Consider the following 17,375-nt stretch of genomic DNA (forward strand, 5'->3'; position numbering starts at 1 on the left):
TTTAAATCAGCATTCATAAAAATGTATATACCGATTAGCCATAACAATATGACCACCTGCCTAAGATTTATCAGGTCCTCTTTGCCACCAAAACAGAAAGAGGTCACACACAGTGCATGTCTATCACAAGCAGCATTAACCTTTTCAGCAATTTGAAATACAGTAGCTCTTCTATTGGATCAGCCTATACAGTCCAGCCTTCGCTCGCCATGTGCATCAGTTGACCTTGGCCAGGAACATGCCACAAGTGCTGCAGTTTTGAAGTTGCTCTGACCCAGTCATTTAGTCATCACAATTTCGGCCCTTGTCAAAGTTGATCAAATCCTTACTCTTGCCCATTTTTTTAACACAATACATTTAGGGACAAAATGTTCACTTGCTGCATAATATATCCCACTTAATTTGAGACACAATTGTAACAAAATATTGAAACTGTTGCTACTGTAAGAAGGGCGAAACCGGTGAACCCATGACAGTGTGATGGGCAGCCAAGGCTCATTGATGCACGTGGGGAACGAAGGCTGCCCTTTGTAGTCCAATCCAATAGAAGAACTACTGTAGCTCAAATAGCTGAAAGGATTAATGCTGGATCCAAAAGAAACGCATCAGGACCCAGTACAACAATGTTTTGGTTTTAGAAGTGTATGTGTGTTTGGGGGGAGGGGGGGGGGGGGGATGGTGTCTCCTCAACACTGGTTGGCTCCTAAATGGTTGGTCATAATGTTATGGTTTATTGGTGTATATCACAGACCACTGGGACCAGGACCTTACTTTGAGAAAGATTGAACCAGAAGGAATTCCCCCTCCCCCCCAGACTCAAACAAAGCAATAACCAAACACACATTCATAAGCCAGAATTGGACTTTTCCCTTTTTTCGTTGAAGCTATTAAACTAATGTAACAAGTAATTTAAGCATATAGTCTCTGCTTTAGCATCATATTCAAAGATAGTCAAATCCTATGGTTCCAACACCACACAGCTGTTTCCATGTCTTCTTTTCACACCTATTGTACTTCCTACCTAGATTTTAACAAGTGTTTTTTAGAAGAGGGTTTGGCTGCTTAGCATAATACTGCAACCGTCTAGATGCCTCAGAGCTTCTAGAAAGCAGATCTCTCTCCCTTCATTTCTCTTTAATTTGACAGTCAGTTAAGGGTGTGGTCTAAACTTGAAAAAAAAAACAGCATCATGATGATAGCAAAATAATACGAGCAACAACGAAAAAGCTCTTTTTAAAAAGAATTAATTTAATTCCCTTACAGGTATAAAGAAAAAGTAACATTTGGCCCAGTATAAGATTTAGATTAGAAATAACCTTGAGGAATGATAAGAAAAACAACGACTCATTAACAAGATGATGGTTTGCTAATAATTTAAAAGCATAGAAAAAGCACAGAATCATTGAGAAATGCATTCATTGTGTCATAAGGTTTCTTCAAGTTGAATCAGAAGTGTGTTAAAAAAAAAAAAAAAGAGGAGGTCCATGGCTCTGCTTCAGTCGAGATTAGTTTCAGCTGGTCATCATATCCACGTTACCAATTCATTCCATCATGCCGTTAGTGAAGCCTGTGGGATTCTTGGATTGCCAGCGCCACAGGTCTTCACCTAGGGGACAAAAAAAAGTGCAAAAAAATACATTCTCAGATTGGTGTTTAAAAACATAGCAACAAGACTTCCAGTCCATGTTTTTTTACATTAATATCCAAACACAATATATTTATTTTATACTGTAAATAAAAAGTGGAGAATATAGTGAGTTAAAGGGAAAGTACAGCTGTTCCCCATGTCCCATCATGTTTTAAAATATTTAAAGAGAAGTTTAAAGCAAGTAAATACCCATATGAAGATCATTTTACAATATTTTTATTTAACAAAACCAAAATTCTGTAGTTCTGTAGTTTATCTGGAGCTTTAATAAGTAAGTCGCCTTCAGGCATTTCAAATCTTTCTACCTCAATGATATTAAAGCTCAAGTGAAATTCTGGGATAAGTGCATTAGTGTAGCAAGGGATTATACAGAGAAATAAAGGGAGTTTTTGCTCAAACTTTAAACATGTATTTAAAAGCAAACAAGATAAACTTCAAATAAATGATAAAATGGAAACAAGTTTTTACTTCTTTTTTTTTTTAAATTCTATTTGACTCTTAAGGGTTTATTTTTATACTATAAAATGACACTAAGTTAAGCTTAAACTTTTCATAATTTTTTTTGTTGAAGGTGCCAATTCTGGAGCAACCTGCATATTTGCATTGGATTGGAAATAAAAAAAAAAAGATTTTTTTAGTATTTGGTCATACTGAATGAGTGAAAGAGCAGCATTCATACTTACACATCCTCTCTAGACCAAAGTCAGCTTTCCAGCTGAGCTCCTGCTCTGCCAGGCGAGGATCTGCATAGCATGAGGCAATGTCTCCGTTCCTCCGGGGAGCGATTTCATATGCAATCTTGAAGGTGAAAAAAATAATAAAATAACAATATGGACGCACAGTTCATAAGCAGAGTTTTTTTAATGTTCTTTTTATAATGAGAAGTATAATACTCATAAATGTAGATTGTTTCTTTAAAGAACTAGGAAATGTACAGTGTTCCAACACAAGTTGATGCTAATAATATATTTAGCATGTCATGTAGTTACAAAATCATTTACACAAACAGCCAAGTGAGACTGTGAACCATCTGGAACAGAACATTTTCCTTAGATGTATTACTAATAAAATATTGTGCTAAAAAAAATGCATTGCATGCATTAGATGCTAACTGAATGGCTTAGAGTTAACCCATATCATGGGCTGTATACGAAGAGTTGGATAATCCCTCTGTAACGTCACCCATATGTTTTCTGAAGAGCAGTTTTGAATGTAAACTGTGGGAGTGCTGGACATCGCTGTTCAGGCAAGAGCTGACTCAGCCTAAACCTTGTTTATTCCATAAGTGGGCAAATAGGTGGAACGGACAGAGTCTGGCTGTTGGTTGGAACACGCCTACTTAACTCAGTTATCACGAGCTAGCTTTAGCTTAGCTAAAATGCTCAGCTGGATAGGATTAATTAATATGCTAACCTTGCTTTGCGTTTGATTGAACTCATTCATACCCTACATGTCATCCTGCATCAACTCCTACATTTCCTGTGGTAAGTTAAACTACAATGTTCAAAATATTAGCTGGTTAGCTAAAGTGATGCATAACAGACAGCTAACGATTTAACAAATGCACTGCAGCAGCTCCAAATGTCATTTTAAACCTTTAATTATCCAATAAAACACTAATAAAACATTTAAGGACCATTTTCTCCAAGAAGTTTAAATGCCTGATAGATTTTAGGTAAAACACAACATCACCATGACTACATATGCACACCATCAGTTAGTATCACTACACTCTTAGAACATTTAGAAAGCTTACAAAAGCTCTTTGGTTGATATCTGTCTTACAACAGAGTAGTTGTGTACGACTAAGAACTCTATTGTGAAATGTATTTGCTTGAAGTATGTGGCAGATACTTTAGTATTAAGAATAAAATGATGATTAATAATTAGAAGCTACACATATTAATATGGTTCTTCAAATGTTCTATATGGAACCCTTTCAACTAGCAAAATACTGTTACATGGCTTTTCACAAACGTTACAATTACATTTTCTATTTTCGAAATCTTTATTTTCTATGTCTTTCTACATTAAAATTCAGGGCTTAAAAGAGTTACATTCTAGTTAATTTAAAAAAAATAGCTAGACACCAGAGATTATGATAAATCTACACATATTTTTTCCCAAATATAAGGAATTATCATTTGGTAATTAATGACTTAAATTCTTACTTGTTTTCCTGAGGCTTTCTCCATAGCTTTTACCATCTGTAACACAGAGTAGCCAGTACCTGTACCCAGGTTATACACCTGTACAGAAAAAGATAGATATAGACAGATTAAAGGAATACCACTGATGTGAAACAGCCCTGACAGAGGAAAATGAGCCCCAATCAAATCTAAAGATTGCTGCAGAAATCTTTACCTGAAACACATTTTTGTAAACAACCTTTTTTTGGTGTACTTGAGTAAAAATACAGATACCCTAGTTAAAATATTACTCAAGAAAAAGTAGAAGTCCTCCACTTATAATTCTACCCAAGCACAAGTACTCACCTTCAAATTTACTCAAGTAACAAATATACTGAACTTGTTCTAGCTCACTGTAGTCTTTAAGTCCTAGAGTCTCTCTCTTTCTTTCTCTCTCTCCCTCTCTCTCTTTGTGTTTGTGTGCGCGCTACCTGACTGTGAACATGCTGTGAACATTTTGTCATAAGAGTCAGCAGGTGGCAGGTACTGCTTGAAATAGTCCTCACCACTCTGTTTATGTAACACAGTGCCATGCAGAAACGTAGTGAAGAAGAAAGTACACTTATTTTTCGTGGGATGTAGTAAAAAAGAGTATTTACTAATAAAACTACTCAAGTAAAGTTCAGACATGTGAACACTGTACTTAATTACGGTAACAACGTAAATAAAATCTAAACAGTACTTACATACCTTGCACCTCTTCAAATAAACCCCTTCCTTTATGTGTACCCAGTAGTATGCTAGTAACTAGCAAAGAAAATTAGAGCTATGAATGGCCTACTGTACTTAGCCGTCATACAGTCGAACCCTTACAATAGCCTTATTGGTATTGTTCTCAAGAACGATGGGTTATGACGGATGTGTGTTGACTAGGTCAAGGTCAGCACTGCCTCCAAATGTGATGTACAGTATATCTAATACCTTGCACTGGTGAGCTGTTGGAGTGGATAGGCTTCAACATGTGTAGCCTGTACTTAAAGTTATGCATACACTAACTAGAACTATTTTATGGAGTTTTATCCATTATTACTTTCCAATAAACTTCTGGTTACTGTATGCTTAAATGTAATTGTGGGCTACACTTACAGTTCAGCATACAGTAACTAGAACTTTGTTGAAAAATAATAATGGATAAAACGGCATGAAATAATTATTAGGTACAATTTATTTTCTCATGTCTCTCATTCTAACACATTTATCGCTGTAGGCCACAGCTGAGAATTCATTTACACTATATAGCCAAACATATGTGGACACATGATCATCACACCTTTATGTGGTTCCTTTACATAAACTGTTTGAAAGGACACATTTCCTGTATATAAAACATCTGCATATTGTAGCATAAGTTCGACTTTACTGGAACTAAGAAGCCCAAACTCCTCCAGCTCCATAAAGACATGGTGTGTTAAGTGGAAGAACTTGAATTCCAGCACAGAGCCCCGACTTCAACTTTTAACATTTTGGATGAACTGGACCTAGAGCCTTCTCGACATCCCAAAATCAGTCTCCGACCTCACTAATGCTTATGTAGCTGAATGATCACATATTCCTACAACCATGCGCCAAAATCTAGTGGAAAGCCTTCGCAGAAAAACAGAGCGACAAACTGGAACAAATCTGAAACTGGATTTTCAACAAGCAAATACGGAAGTGTTTGTCAGGTGTCCAGATACTTTTGGCTGTATAGTCCATTTTAAACATTAATTATAGATAGATAAAAAAAAAAAAAAAGAAATTCCACCTTGCAGCCACAGTTGTCCTTCAGCTTCTTCAGAGCTGCAATGTGTCCCTTTGCCAAGTCCACCACATGAATGTAGTCTCTGACTCCTGTAAAGAAACACATGACATGTAAAGCACACACACATGTGATCAACTTTACATGCCTACCACCAGAACCTTCTTCTTTTTTTTTTACCTGTTCCATCAATTGTCTTGTAGTCATTTCCAAACACACTGAGATGCTTTCGTCTGCCGATGGCCACCTGGGACACCAAAGAAACAAATCAGTCGTTCCTGAAATTCTAAATAAATATTCCAAATAGCCTTAAAATGTCTGAAGATTCTCATCCATCCAGGTGAGGTTATTTGGAAGTTAAGTCATGTCAACTGGACCTTTTTCTTGTAGTGGATTTCAACGCAGGAGAAATATTTTATAACCATTCCATATGTTATTTGGGTTGGCACAGCTGATTACTTTCCATGCTAAGAATAATTCCTAATTCAATAAATATGGTATTGATTACAGTTCCTCCATGTTTAACCCTCCTATATCTTGCATCCCTTGAAGTGTTTCATCATTTTGTTGGCTATGTTAAGAATCAGGGTTAACTTTGAGCATAAAGTTTGAGCGATACCGAGGTGACTTATTTGAGCATATATTTGGTTGTATATGGTTTTATTTGACTTAAATATCAATTGTAATAGAATTTTATTTATTCTAATTGCCACTCTTAGCTGTAAACATTAATATGTCAAAAATAGCAGAAAGTTGATCATGACCTAAATAATGAAATGACAATGACTTTTAACGGTATTAACTCCTATTAATGTCTGATTGGTCAGAAAGATTACCTGGGCAACATATGGTAGGAGGTTGTTTGGGATTCCTTGTGGATCTTCACCAATCTCTCCTGAGATGTGAGCACCAATGGGGTTGAAGTACCTGAGCAACACGGCATTCCAGTCCTGACAAAGGAACTCAGTTAGTTATTTCGTCAGATTATTATCAGATGCAAGTTCAAATCTTTAATGAAAATTCAATTCAATTTTATTTGTATAGCGCTTTTAACAACTGGCATTGTGTAAAGCTGCTTTGCGACAATCTAAATAATTATTTAGGTTTGTATCAGATGTGAACATGATGATAAGACTGTCCCTGATGAGTGAGCCGAGGACGACGGTGACAAGGAAAAACTCCCTGAGATGGTAATAGGAAGAAACCTTGAGAGGAACCAGACTCAACAGGGAACCCATCCTCATCTGGGTGATAACGGACAGCAGGGATTAATCTGCATCATACTGTGTGGGATTGGATAAGCAACAGGACAGTCTTCATGTTTGCAGCAGCAGCTCTTAGTTGATTAGTTAAATCTTGATGGATCACTTGCTACTGCTTTTTAGAGTTGTTTTGAACTAGTAGTACATTTCTCCTTTTATATACCTTCTCTGCATTGCACTGATCCCGGATCATTTCCTCGATGAAGAACTTGGTTTTGCCGTAAGGGTTGGTGCAGCCTCCAGCCGGGTGCTGCTCATCGATGGGGAGTTTCTGAGGATCGCCATATACGGTCGCAGAACTACTGAAAACTATGTTGTGCACCCCATGGGCTTGCATCACCTAAAAACACACATCCACACAGAGGGACACTATTAATCTGCATTTAAACTGTATGCAAACTGATGCATGTTTGACTGACTGGCTGCCCCATTGTGGTGATGAAGTCATGATGATGAGGCTCACCTCCAGCAGGTTGATGGTACCCGTAAGATTGACCCTGTAGTAGCGCAGCGGCTTTTCCACCGATTCCCCTACAGCTTTCAGCCCGGCAAAGTGCATCACAGCATAGAAAGAGTGCTGGAGATCAGACACAGACAAAAACAGTCGGGCAGTATCAACATCTGAGAGTGAAACTTTAATATTGTATTCAGGGTTTAACTTATTCAGTCTTAACATTCTGGCTTGATGTGCACTCCATAAGTGAGATTGAGCATTATGTTCAAAATAATCAATCGAAAAACGTCCAGATCCCCAAACATAACTGGATTGGATGCATTAGATCAGAGTTTGAGCAAAAAACCTGATGCATCTGTATTCAGAACTGAGTTATGCATAATGTTTTAATGTGTCTTCAAATTGCAGATCTTTAGGAGCAAAACAAATGTTTTAAACCTGAAGGGTGCTGGATCCGATAAACGTTAAATCTGTCAAAGTGAAGAGCCATGAATCACAGGTACACTAGAGTTTTGGACATCGTTCAACTTCATTTAATTGCATTAATGTTTGTTGTAATTGGTTTCAAGCCGCTACATTAGTAACAGGTTTTAAAGTACTAATTCCTACTAAATGTATTTAAGATGCACTGAAATGATGTCACTGTTGGTTTGTTTAATGGAGTCTCATCACTGTATTGTGCTTGAAGTCTTCATTAAATGTCAATCAAAAGTCCGGGTTTGACTTGAACACCCCATGTACTTTGCAAGGATTTCATCCATTTGAAACCACAAGATAAGTTTATCTGAATAAATGTGACGGAATTGAATATGAATAAAAATAAATAAATAAAAATCAATCAATCAATCAATCAATCAATCAATCGAATCAACCCACAAATTATTAGTTTAAATCATACAATCGATTTAATCACACAGTTTTTATTGACATTGAAAAATAATGTCTAAAAGAAGAAAGAAAACAAACCACCAATTCTTCATATAAATTTATGTGCAGATTATAGACCAACCTCCATAAATAGGAATATGGCTATGTGTAACTCCAGATATGGGAGTAATGAAATAAAAAAACAGGAAGTCTTTGGCATACTGTACTTCATTTATTTATTTATTTATTTCAAATTTAGTCTTTAAACTCTAACCGAACATGATTTCTGTCTGATTTCATGCCTCAGATTCTGAGTGCAATTTCTTAAATTATTTTCAACAGCTGGGTGTCTGGGTAAAAATATTATAAGGTCATCAGCCTCCTAAAATATCTCAGCTGCTTTATTTATTTATTTATTTATTTAAAGATTATAAACCAGATGATGTTGTGTATTTGTGGTATTTGTTTGTATCCTCTTCCCCTCACATTTGGTGGTATAATTTATCATCTTGAGTCATTCTGCTGTGTCATTTCCCCTGCTTTTTCTCCGCACTTTGCTGACTAATCTAAAAAAGACCAAGAGCTCCAGACAAGGTGCACGCTGTGAAAGAGCATCCCGAGTGATAAATTTCTTCCAAAAGTGTACTTAGATAAAAGATTTAATATTTAACTGCAAAGTGAACATCACCTGACTTTACAATCTATTCAGTCATGTACAAGGAGAAAATACAACAGTTTTTGTGGTAGTGGGAAAAGGTGCAGACAGACAGACGAACAGACAGAGAGACAAGTAGGGGAAAATTTGGGGAAAGCAGTGGAAGACCAGGAGCGGACAGACAGCCAAGCAGGGGAAAGCCGGGAGCAGAGACAATTAGGAAGAGAGAAAACTGTAGAGACAGACGGGAAAACAGACATACAGACAGAGGACATGACAGAAAAGCAGAAACAAAAGAAAACATACTGACAGACAGGCAAGCAAACAGACAGAAAGACAGGTAGGAAAATGTATAAATAGGCAGAGAGGTTTTGTACAGGCAGACATGCAACCAGGCAGAGCAGAAAATGTATAAACAGAGTCAGACAAGCACTGGAAAGCCGGGACAGACACCTGGGCAGAGAGGAACATGTACAGATAGACAGGCAGAGAGACAGCAGACAAAATGGACAGGCATCGACAAAAAATCCACAGATAGACAGATGAACATACACGCAGAAAGAGGGAGGTAGAGGGAGGTAGGAAAATGCACAGACTGACAGTTAGATAACAGGAAAATAGACAGACAGACAGACAGAAAATATACAGACAGGGAAGCAAGTGGACAGATAGTCTGACAAACAAACAGGGATTGAAAACAGATATACAGAAAGGAAAATCTACAAACAGACGGAAACAGAAGGTCTAAAAGTAGAAATCTGGATTGTTTTTGTTTCCATATTTAAACTTTTATTCCATTTAAGCCGGATCTGAACAGCGGAAGCGCCGCATGTACATGTGCGATCTGAATAGTAAAACAGAAAAGGAGAATGAGTGACAGAATCGTTCACATTCACGCTCAAGAACAACCTGAGAACATGATGATGATGATGATATAATAAATGAATAAAGCCATTCAGCACCAACAGGTCCATATGTTAAATTAAACAGCAGCAGTGTACACACACACTAAGATGTATAGCGCAGCTGGTGTGTGTTATTAGCATGGCTAATAGTTATGATACACATGTGAACACAAGTGAATGTTAATTAATCATGACGACGACCTTACCTGCTGAAAAGTGGTGTGTGTGTGAGAGAGAGAACACTTTCCAAGGTGCTGTGTGAACATGCTGGAGTTGATTATTGAGGTTTTAACTAGAATCAGTGATGTGTTCAAAGCATCTCCTTTCAGCTTCATGAGTGTGAGTGTGAGCATGTGTGTGTTTGTACCTGCTTGAAGATTTTCTCCAGGCCTGGTTTGTCCAGCAAGTCCAGCTCCTGGAACTCAATCTTGGTGTTGAGAAACTTCTCTATTCTGCACAGGCTCTCAGGCTCGCCATTTTCTCCTCAATGCGAAAAAACAAAAACAAACAAACAAAAAGCAAAATGCCAATTAAACTCCACAAGTTGAACACCCTAACGATCAAGACACTGACCCACGCACAAAGAACAAAAAGATCAGAATGAAACAGAATGTCCTATGACGGCCAGACAGACAGGCAAAGTGGCAGACAGACACACATTTCAGACTGACAGACAGGCAGACAGTCGGAAAAGGCAGGTATTGCTAACGAGATAGACAGACTGTTGGGCAGAGGGCAACGAGACAGATGAGACAGTTAGACAAACAGAAAAATGGACATGCAGGTAGACAAAACAAATAGAGAGACAGACAGCTCTTAAGATATAAACTTTGTATGTATGCGTCTGTTCACCCGTCTGTCCGTCCGATAATAATATAGATTATTATCGACAGACAGGCGAACAGACACATACTGACTGAGCCAGACAGAAAGTCAGGACGCTAGACAAACAAAGATACAGACAGAGAGAGAGAGAGAGAGAGAGAGAGAGAGAGGTGAAAGGTAGATAGAACAATTATGAGAAACAGATTACTAGCAGGATATCGATGAAGAGACAGACAGACAGCAACAGGTGAATAAATAGACCAAAAGCTAAAGAACATAGAGAGACAGACAGATACATAGATAAAAAGAAGAGAAATGGACACACACAGACAGACATGTAGAGATGGAGATGGATACATACACAGATGAACAGAAAGACATATCTGAACTAACAAACGGTACAGGATGTGAGTTTGACACATCCTGATGTTCTCCAGCTGTGTACATGGCCTTCACTTCATCTGTGTGCGGTTACAGACGAATACGTTCATCAAGGACACAGTGCAGATATTACACCGAATCATCTTCCAAAGGGACTTCTGCTTTCTAGATCTCATTTACACCAGTGTGTGTGTGACGCTTCCCTGTGGCTTGTAGCCTTCCAGTCATGTGACATTATTGTGTTGTTTCGTCTTAAACAACACAATTATGTCCCATGACATAAGACGTGTCTTAACTCTGATCTTTTTTTTTCTTTTCCCTCCCTTAGTGGTGGTGCCCTTAGGGTCGTTTACTAAGGAATCAGACCTACAATTTCCCAAAATTACATTTTTCTCTAAACATATAGAAACAATAGGGTATTAAAATGAACCTCATGGCCACATATTCAGCTTGTAAATAAAAACTAAAAAACAAATGGATTTAAAGGGTTTCAAAAAGTAAGGAGGTGTCGCTCTACCAGAAGACACCAGTTAAACAGGTAGAGGTGAAATAAGGTTGCACCACACACCCACATACATTTTCCATACACAATCCCCCCGCCATACACACACCAACACACACACACACACACACGTACACCATTAACCTGTCAGGTTACCTCGGACAGCATTGCTGAAATTGTCGATGACGACCGGCTGATATCCCGCCTCGATCAGCTCCACCACACAGTGACTACCTATATAACCTGCTCCGCCTGTCACAAGCACCTTCTGCGCCATGCTGGCAGCCTGAAAACACACACACACAGCACACACACACATATTTGTGTTGTCATTAAAAAAAAAGTCTGTTGACATACAGTAACCGCTGACTTAGGTCAGAGCAAAAAATAAACGCTTTGTGTGTGTGTGTGTGTGTACAACTTGTCCACACCTCAACGAGTTGAAAAGTATGGCTTGTCAATAAAGAGGAAGTCTCCTATAACGTTAAAAAAAAAATCTCGTTCCTTACACACACTGCACATGAATGCTGACCGACTGAACCAGTTTCTGACAAAAAAACACCACCAAACAAACAAACAAACAAACAAACCAAAAAGAAAAGCAGGAAATGTTTGTGTTGAAGTGTTTGTAACTTAGCAATAGGAAATGCATGGTAACACATGGTAGATCCTACAGCTGGTGTGTTATATTTGCTAAATTAGATTAGAATAAATTAGATCAGATTAGGTCAGAGTGTTTAAACTAGACCCATGTTTCACCACATCACTACAGCTTCACATTCAGAGTTCGTGAGGCGTGGCCCCAAGTGGGCAGAGAGAATGGGGTGGGGTGGAGGTGGAGGTGAAATCTGGTCGTCCAATATGGAAGCCTTTATGACTCTGAATTATTTTAGAGAGAATTCACATTGTATTTTTCAATTTGCTCATAAAAAGTGAACACGTTGTACTTTATAGAGCGCTTTAGCGGACCATAGAACTATACAATCTTCTATTAGCTACAGATTTGTCTTATAAATGTTAGGTCTCAGTGCCTTTCACTAGTTTCACTAGAGCTTGAACGCCATACAAACAGAAAGTTTTCTCAGTATACTGGAGCAGGATTAGACTCCTGCTTCAGGTTAAAACGCTGGCCTCCCAGGAACTCCTTGTGGATTAGTGAATTTGTGTAGCAGGGGATTATATAAAGAAATGAAGAAGAGTTTTTACTCTTATAACTGTAATCTTTTATTCCATGTAATCAAAAGTCTCGGTTTGACTCGAACACCCCTCGAACAGTGATTTTGCTGCAGTTCCAAATGGTAAAACTGTACGAACTAATAAAAAGAGTCATTCAAAAGTCGTTTAATAAAATTAGCAGATTGCTGTGGTACATAGGGATTAAAGAATGATTCTGTAAAGTTGCTTTGATACAAGGACCATTGTTAAAAGCGCTATACAAATAAAACTGAATTAAATTAAACTGAATTGAACAAATATTGACACACAAGCAACTATGCACACGTGTGCCCAGGCCCACACACACACACACACACACACACACACACACACACACACACACACACAGGACTCCTTCAGGAACTGGCCCGGGGTTTGAGGCAGATATTTGCAGACGGGATTGTGGGCGAGACAGCGTTTCATTACTCATACTTTATAACTCCACACCACCCTCTTATTAAAGAGCTTATTGTGTGCAGCAGGTCGACTACCAGCTTCTTCCTTTCAGACTAAAGTAATGACTTACTTCCAAAATTAGCCTAATTGCATTATTATTATTAGATTTGATACTAAATATAGTTATGTTTTTTAAGTTAATATTTTGCACTTTACATGCATGGTTAAAAGCAGATCAGAAGTATAAGATCTATTTTTAATAATAATAATAATAATAGTTGCAAGCAACAATGACCGGTCCAAGCATCTGTGCCATTGCCACCAGGGCGCACCACACAACCTGTGTGCTTGCATGTTTAGACCTTAGAAAACCCCCGATGCTGCTGTCAATTAATACGATTTCACCCAGGACGTTTTTAGCCAGTTCTCTGTACCAGTTTAAGGCCTCGCCATGGCTGAAGTGTTTGAGATATCAAAAATCGCTTCACAAATTTGCATCTTTAATGTTTTGAGATCATATGGGCCAGGCTTGGTGGCAATCATATAAATTTTGTAGGAGGAGTATATGAAAATCCATTGCATGCATTATGCAAACAACCCAAAATAACTGACTTCCTGTTAAGTTGAGCCTTAAAAAAAAAAAAAAAAATAATAATAATAATAATTATATATATATATATATATATATATATATATATATATAATGAAAATCGTTCAGCTCGGTGAGATCTAGAAGTGTACCTAGTTTGACATGTGTACGTGCAAGTGTGTATGAGCTACTGTATGCAGCTAAAACTCCTGTGAAGGCACACTTTTAAGCATAAGTTTAAGGCATCTGCATGGCTGGACGTGTCTTTCTGGTGTAACACCTAAGACCTCGCAAAAGGTCTGGATGATTGAAAAAATAATCTTTTAAATAATCTTTTAAAAAATCAATAGGGCCCTCACACACTATGAGACATCAACACTATCTCACTTATAGTCACTATGCCATCATAGTGCTTGGTTCATAATAATAATAATAATAATAATAATAATATACAAAAAGCTCATACATGCTCTAATTTGTTTTCATAACCTTTTAATTCTGTAACGCTGATTTGTAACAGTGAACATTGCTAAAAGTGGTGTATAATAATATTAAATTTAATTGAATAAACCTGTCAGGGGGTAGAGATTAAAAAAAGATAAATAAATGCAATCTAGGACAGGTCAGATCCTTCATTTATGTCCTTCTGTGACATCAATTCAAACCTAATTAAAATTAAAAGTATAAAATCTAGTCAAATATCTCCTTACAGCCTGTGTATTAAGAACATCTGCCCAGATGTCAGGTACCACGTTGGCATTTACAATTAATTAATTAAGAGTCCTCCAGGTAACACACAGGGCAGGTAGCATTAAATCCTACATATACAGAAAACATCTCAAATACTAGAAAACATTAATAAAAACAATACCGTTAAAAAAAAACACTTACGAAACGTTAAAGTCTCAACCGTTTTAAACTCCAAATAACGTATAGAGCTCGAACTTCTTCAGAACAGAGTAATAACCATCCCCAAACAGCTCTTAACTTTATTCAGCCTTATTTCTTCCGCATCCGTATTGTGACAAACCACGCCCCTTTGTTCTGATTGGCCACTGACTGCACACGCAGCGTTGCCCTAACAACTCGACGTCTTAACTCCGGTATTATTATAAAGCTTAATATTTTACGTTAATATTATTTCATTTCTTTAGCTCGATGTTTGTCTAGATTTAGATTTTTTTCCCCCACTATGAGTGTTTAGAGGCCTGTGTCCACGTCTGAACCAGCCAATCAAAGCGCGGCAGGGCTGGGTTTGTGGGAAAACGGGTGGTTAATTAAAGGAACACAAGCGGTTTATTCATTCGCGCTTCCGGGATTTCATGGCGACGTGGAGAGATGTGAAGCAACTACGAAACGTCACGCATGTCCGGGTTACTGCTGCACGAGGATTTTAAAATAAAGGTATCACTAACAGGCCAATAATAATAATAATTATTATTATTATTATTACTACTACCACTATTATTATGTATAATAATAATAATTATTATGTATAATAATAATAATAATAATAATTATTATTATTATTATTACTATTATTATTATTATTATTATTATTTTTTTTTTTATCCATCTAGGAACCTATGTGGCCCAACTAGGGACCATGGAGGCCAATGGTGACCATTGTATTTATTCCCAGCTTAGGACCATGGTAGGACCTCCGGTCAACCTTCACATGCACGCTAACAATGTACGTTCAATTTGGGAATGCCTATAAGCTTAAACGGCATGGCTTTGGACTGTGGGAAAAAACCAAAGTACTCAGAGGACACTACAAGCATGGGGAGAACAGGCAAACTCTATGCACACAGAACCCAAGGTGTGAATTTAACCTAACCCTGGAGGTGCGTGGCAACAGTGCTAACCACTAAGCCACCATCATGTCATATTTGATTATATTTATGTCTAATATTATTTATGTCTAATAAATATGTAAAGAAAAAACTAATGCAATCAAGATCTATTTGAATATTTATCAATAAGGAAAATTTTGTTTTAAGTAAGGTAAGTGCTAATGATCAAATGTACCTGTTTGACAACAAAAAGGCAATTATATAAGTGATGTACAATTGATTCATAAATATAAATTCTCTATGACAAACATGATAAGAACATGTATGAAATATATGTATAAATATTAATTTATGGAGTTACACATTCAGTCTAGTATTATGGGTGTTATAACCCAATTACAGCTTTTATTATGAAGTACAGCTCATTCGTTTAATGTAAAAAAAAAAAAAAAATTGACATGTAAACAGGAGCTTCACTCTTTTGCCACGTGATTAGTCTCATGCTGGAGAAACCCGGAAGTAGCGCATGACCAACCCTGCACGAAAGGAACCTTTCTTTTTCAAAGTTCTGCATTTATTCTTAAATAAGACTAATATTGAATTTCTACCCTGAAGTATATTTATTCACCTAACGCTTTATAGTAACTACTTTCTTGTCGTTTCTACAAACAGATAAAAAATAGCAGCGAAAAGAAGTTGGTCTCTTTTCAGTGAATCATATAATTGGACTCGGCTCACCAAAAAGAATCGACTCTTCTGGCTTACAAATCCTGAGGACAAAAGTGGCGGTTGTTCTTATGACTGAAATTTTCAGTTTTATTAAACTTCACTATCGCTTACAAAAAGAAAAAAAATAAAGAAAATAATAAATAACATATGCAGACAAATCCACCTCGGTATGATTCATCCATAAAAAGAGTCAAATACTCGATTCGATTCACAATAACGAACACCACCATTGTTTAGGGTCTTCATTAAATAATTTGGTTAAAAATACAGTCTATGTTTGAAAATAAACATCTTATATATGGGTCATTCTACAAAAATGGTGGACATGCTGTCACTTAGTTTTGCTGATGCCAAAATCATTTAAATTAAAGTAAAATCAAAATGTGTGCCATTCACACACTACAGGCAATTTGGGAACGCCAATTAGCTTAATCAGCATGTCTTTGGATTGTGGAAGGAAACCGTAGTACCCAGAGGAAACCCACCAAGCACAGGGAGAACATGCAAACTCCATGCACACAGAACTGAGGCAGGGAGGGAGGCCTGGAAACCCGGGGCCTGGAGGTGCAAGGTGACAGTGTTAACAATTAAGCCTCTGTGCCGCACACAATAACATAAAAAAATTATAAAAGAAGTAAAAACCATAAAATCATGAAACAATAATTGACTAAAGTGAATAATACACCCCAAACTATATCAATGGCATTAGTGTTACACGAAAATAGTTTTATTTTAAAATACACCGGGAAAATTTTTAATTGTTCATGAAGAGTACTGGATAAATGCCAAAGCTATGTCAGATGTCTCCCTTCATTTCTTTAGAAATGTCACAATTTGTTTCGCAATGTTTTGTGAAGATATTAGGTCAGTCATTGGTGTTACTCGTTTTATAATTATAACAATCAAAAACAGGTTATAAAACTGATTCGATTTGGACATAATTGGAAACCATGTGGTCTTACACAAGGAAGTATTTTGTAAATAGTTGGGATTTTTCTCTAAATTATCATTGATGCTACCGTCATTGGTGTTACCAGGAAGAGACGTAACACCAGTTATTAAATGTACAATAATTAAAACGTGTTAAGCTTTACTTTTAAGTTATTGCTATTAAAGGAGTTATAGTGGAAGAGAAGAAATACATTCCGGCATATTTTTATCACACAAATTTCAACTTTTCTGTAGAATGACTCATAATGCAAGTCGACTCACATTGTTCCTCTA

General features: G+C 37.1%; 1 protein-coding gene across 2 annotated transcripts; it reads right to left on the reverse strand.

Annotated features, from left to right (window-relative positions):
- Positions 1-1,228: 1,228 nt before the first annotated feature.
- Positions 1,229-14,654, reverse strand: gale (UDP-galactose-4-epimerase). Of its 2 annotated transcripts, none has more exons than XM_053509346.1 (11): positions 14,518-14,654; positions 11,583-11,712; positions 10,086-10,198; positions 7,301-7,414; positions 7,001-7,177; positions 6,412-6,525; positions 5,756-5,822; positions 5,582-5,667; positions 3,820-3,897; positions 2,332-2,446; positions 1,229-1,606 (listed from the first exon to the last, which is right to left on the reverse strand). In XM_053509346.1, exons 2-11 carry the CDS (start codon positions 11,701-11,703, stop codon positions 1,542-1,544), a joined length of 1,050 nt encoding a protein of 349 aa, XP_053365321.1. In that variant the 5' UTR covers positions 11,704-11,712; positions 14,518-14,654; the 3' UTR covers positions 1,229-1,541. The 2 variants fall into 2 exon arrangements, with proteins under 2 accessions (XP_053365321.1, XP_053365320.1); XM_053509345.1 differs by having other exon boundaries at positions 10,086-10,201.
- Between the last annotated feature and the right edge of the window lie 2,721 nt (positions 14,655-17,375).

Source organism: Clarias gariepinus, chromosome 13, assembly GCF_024256425.1.
Source record: "Clarias gariepinus isolate MV-2021 ecotype Netherlands chromosome 13, CGAR_prim_01v2, whole genome shotgun sequence".
Taxonomy (NCBI): Eukaryota; Metazoa; Chordata; class Actinopteri; order Siluriformes; family Clariidae; genus Clarias; species Clarias gariepinus.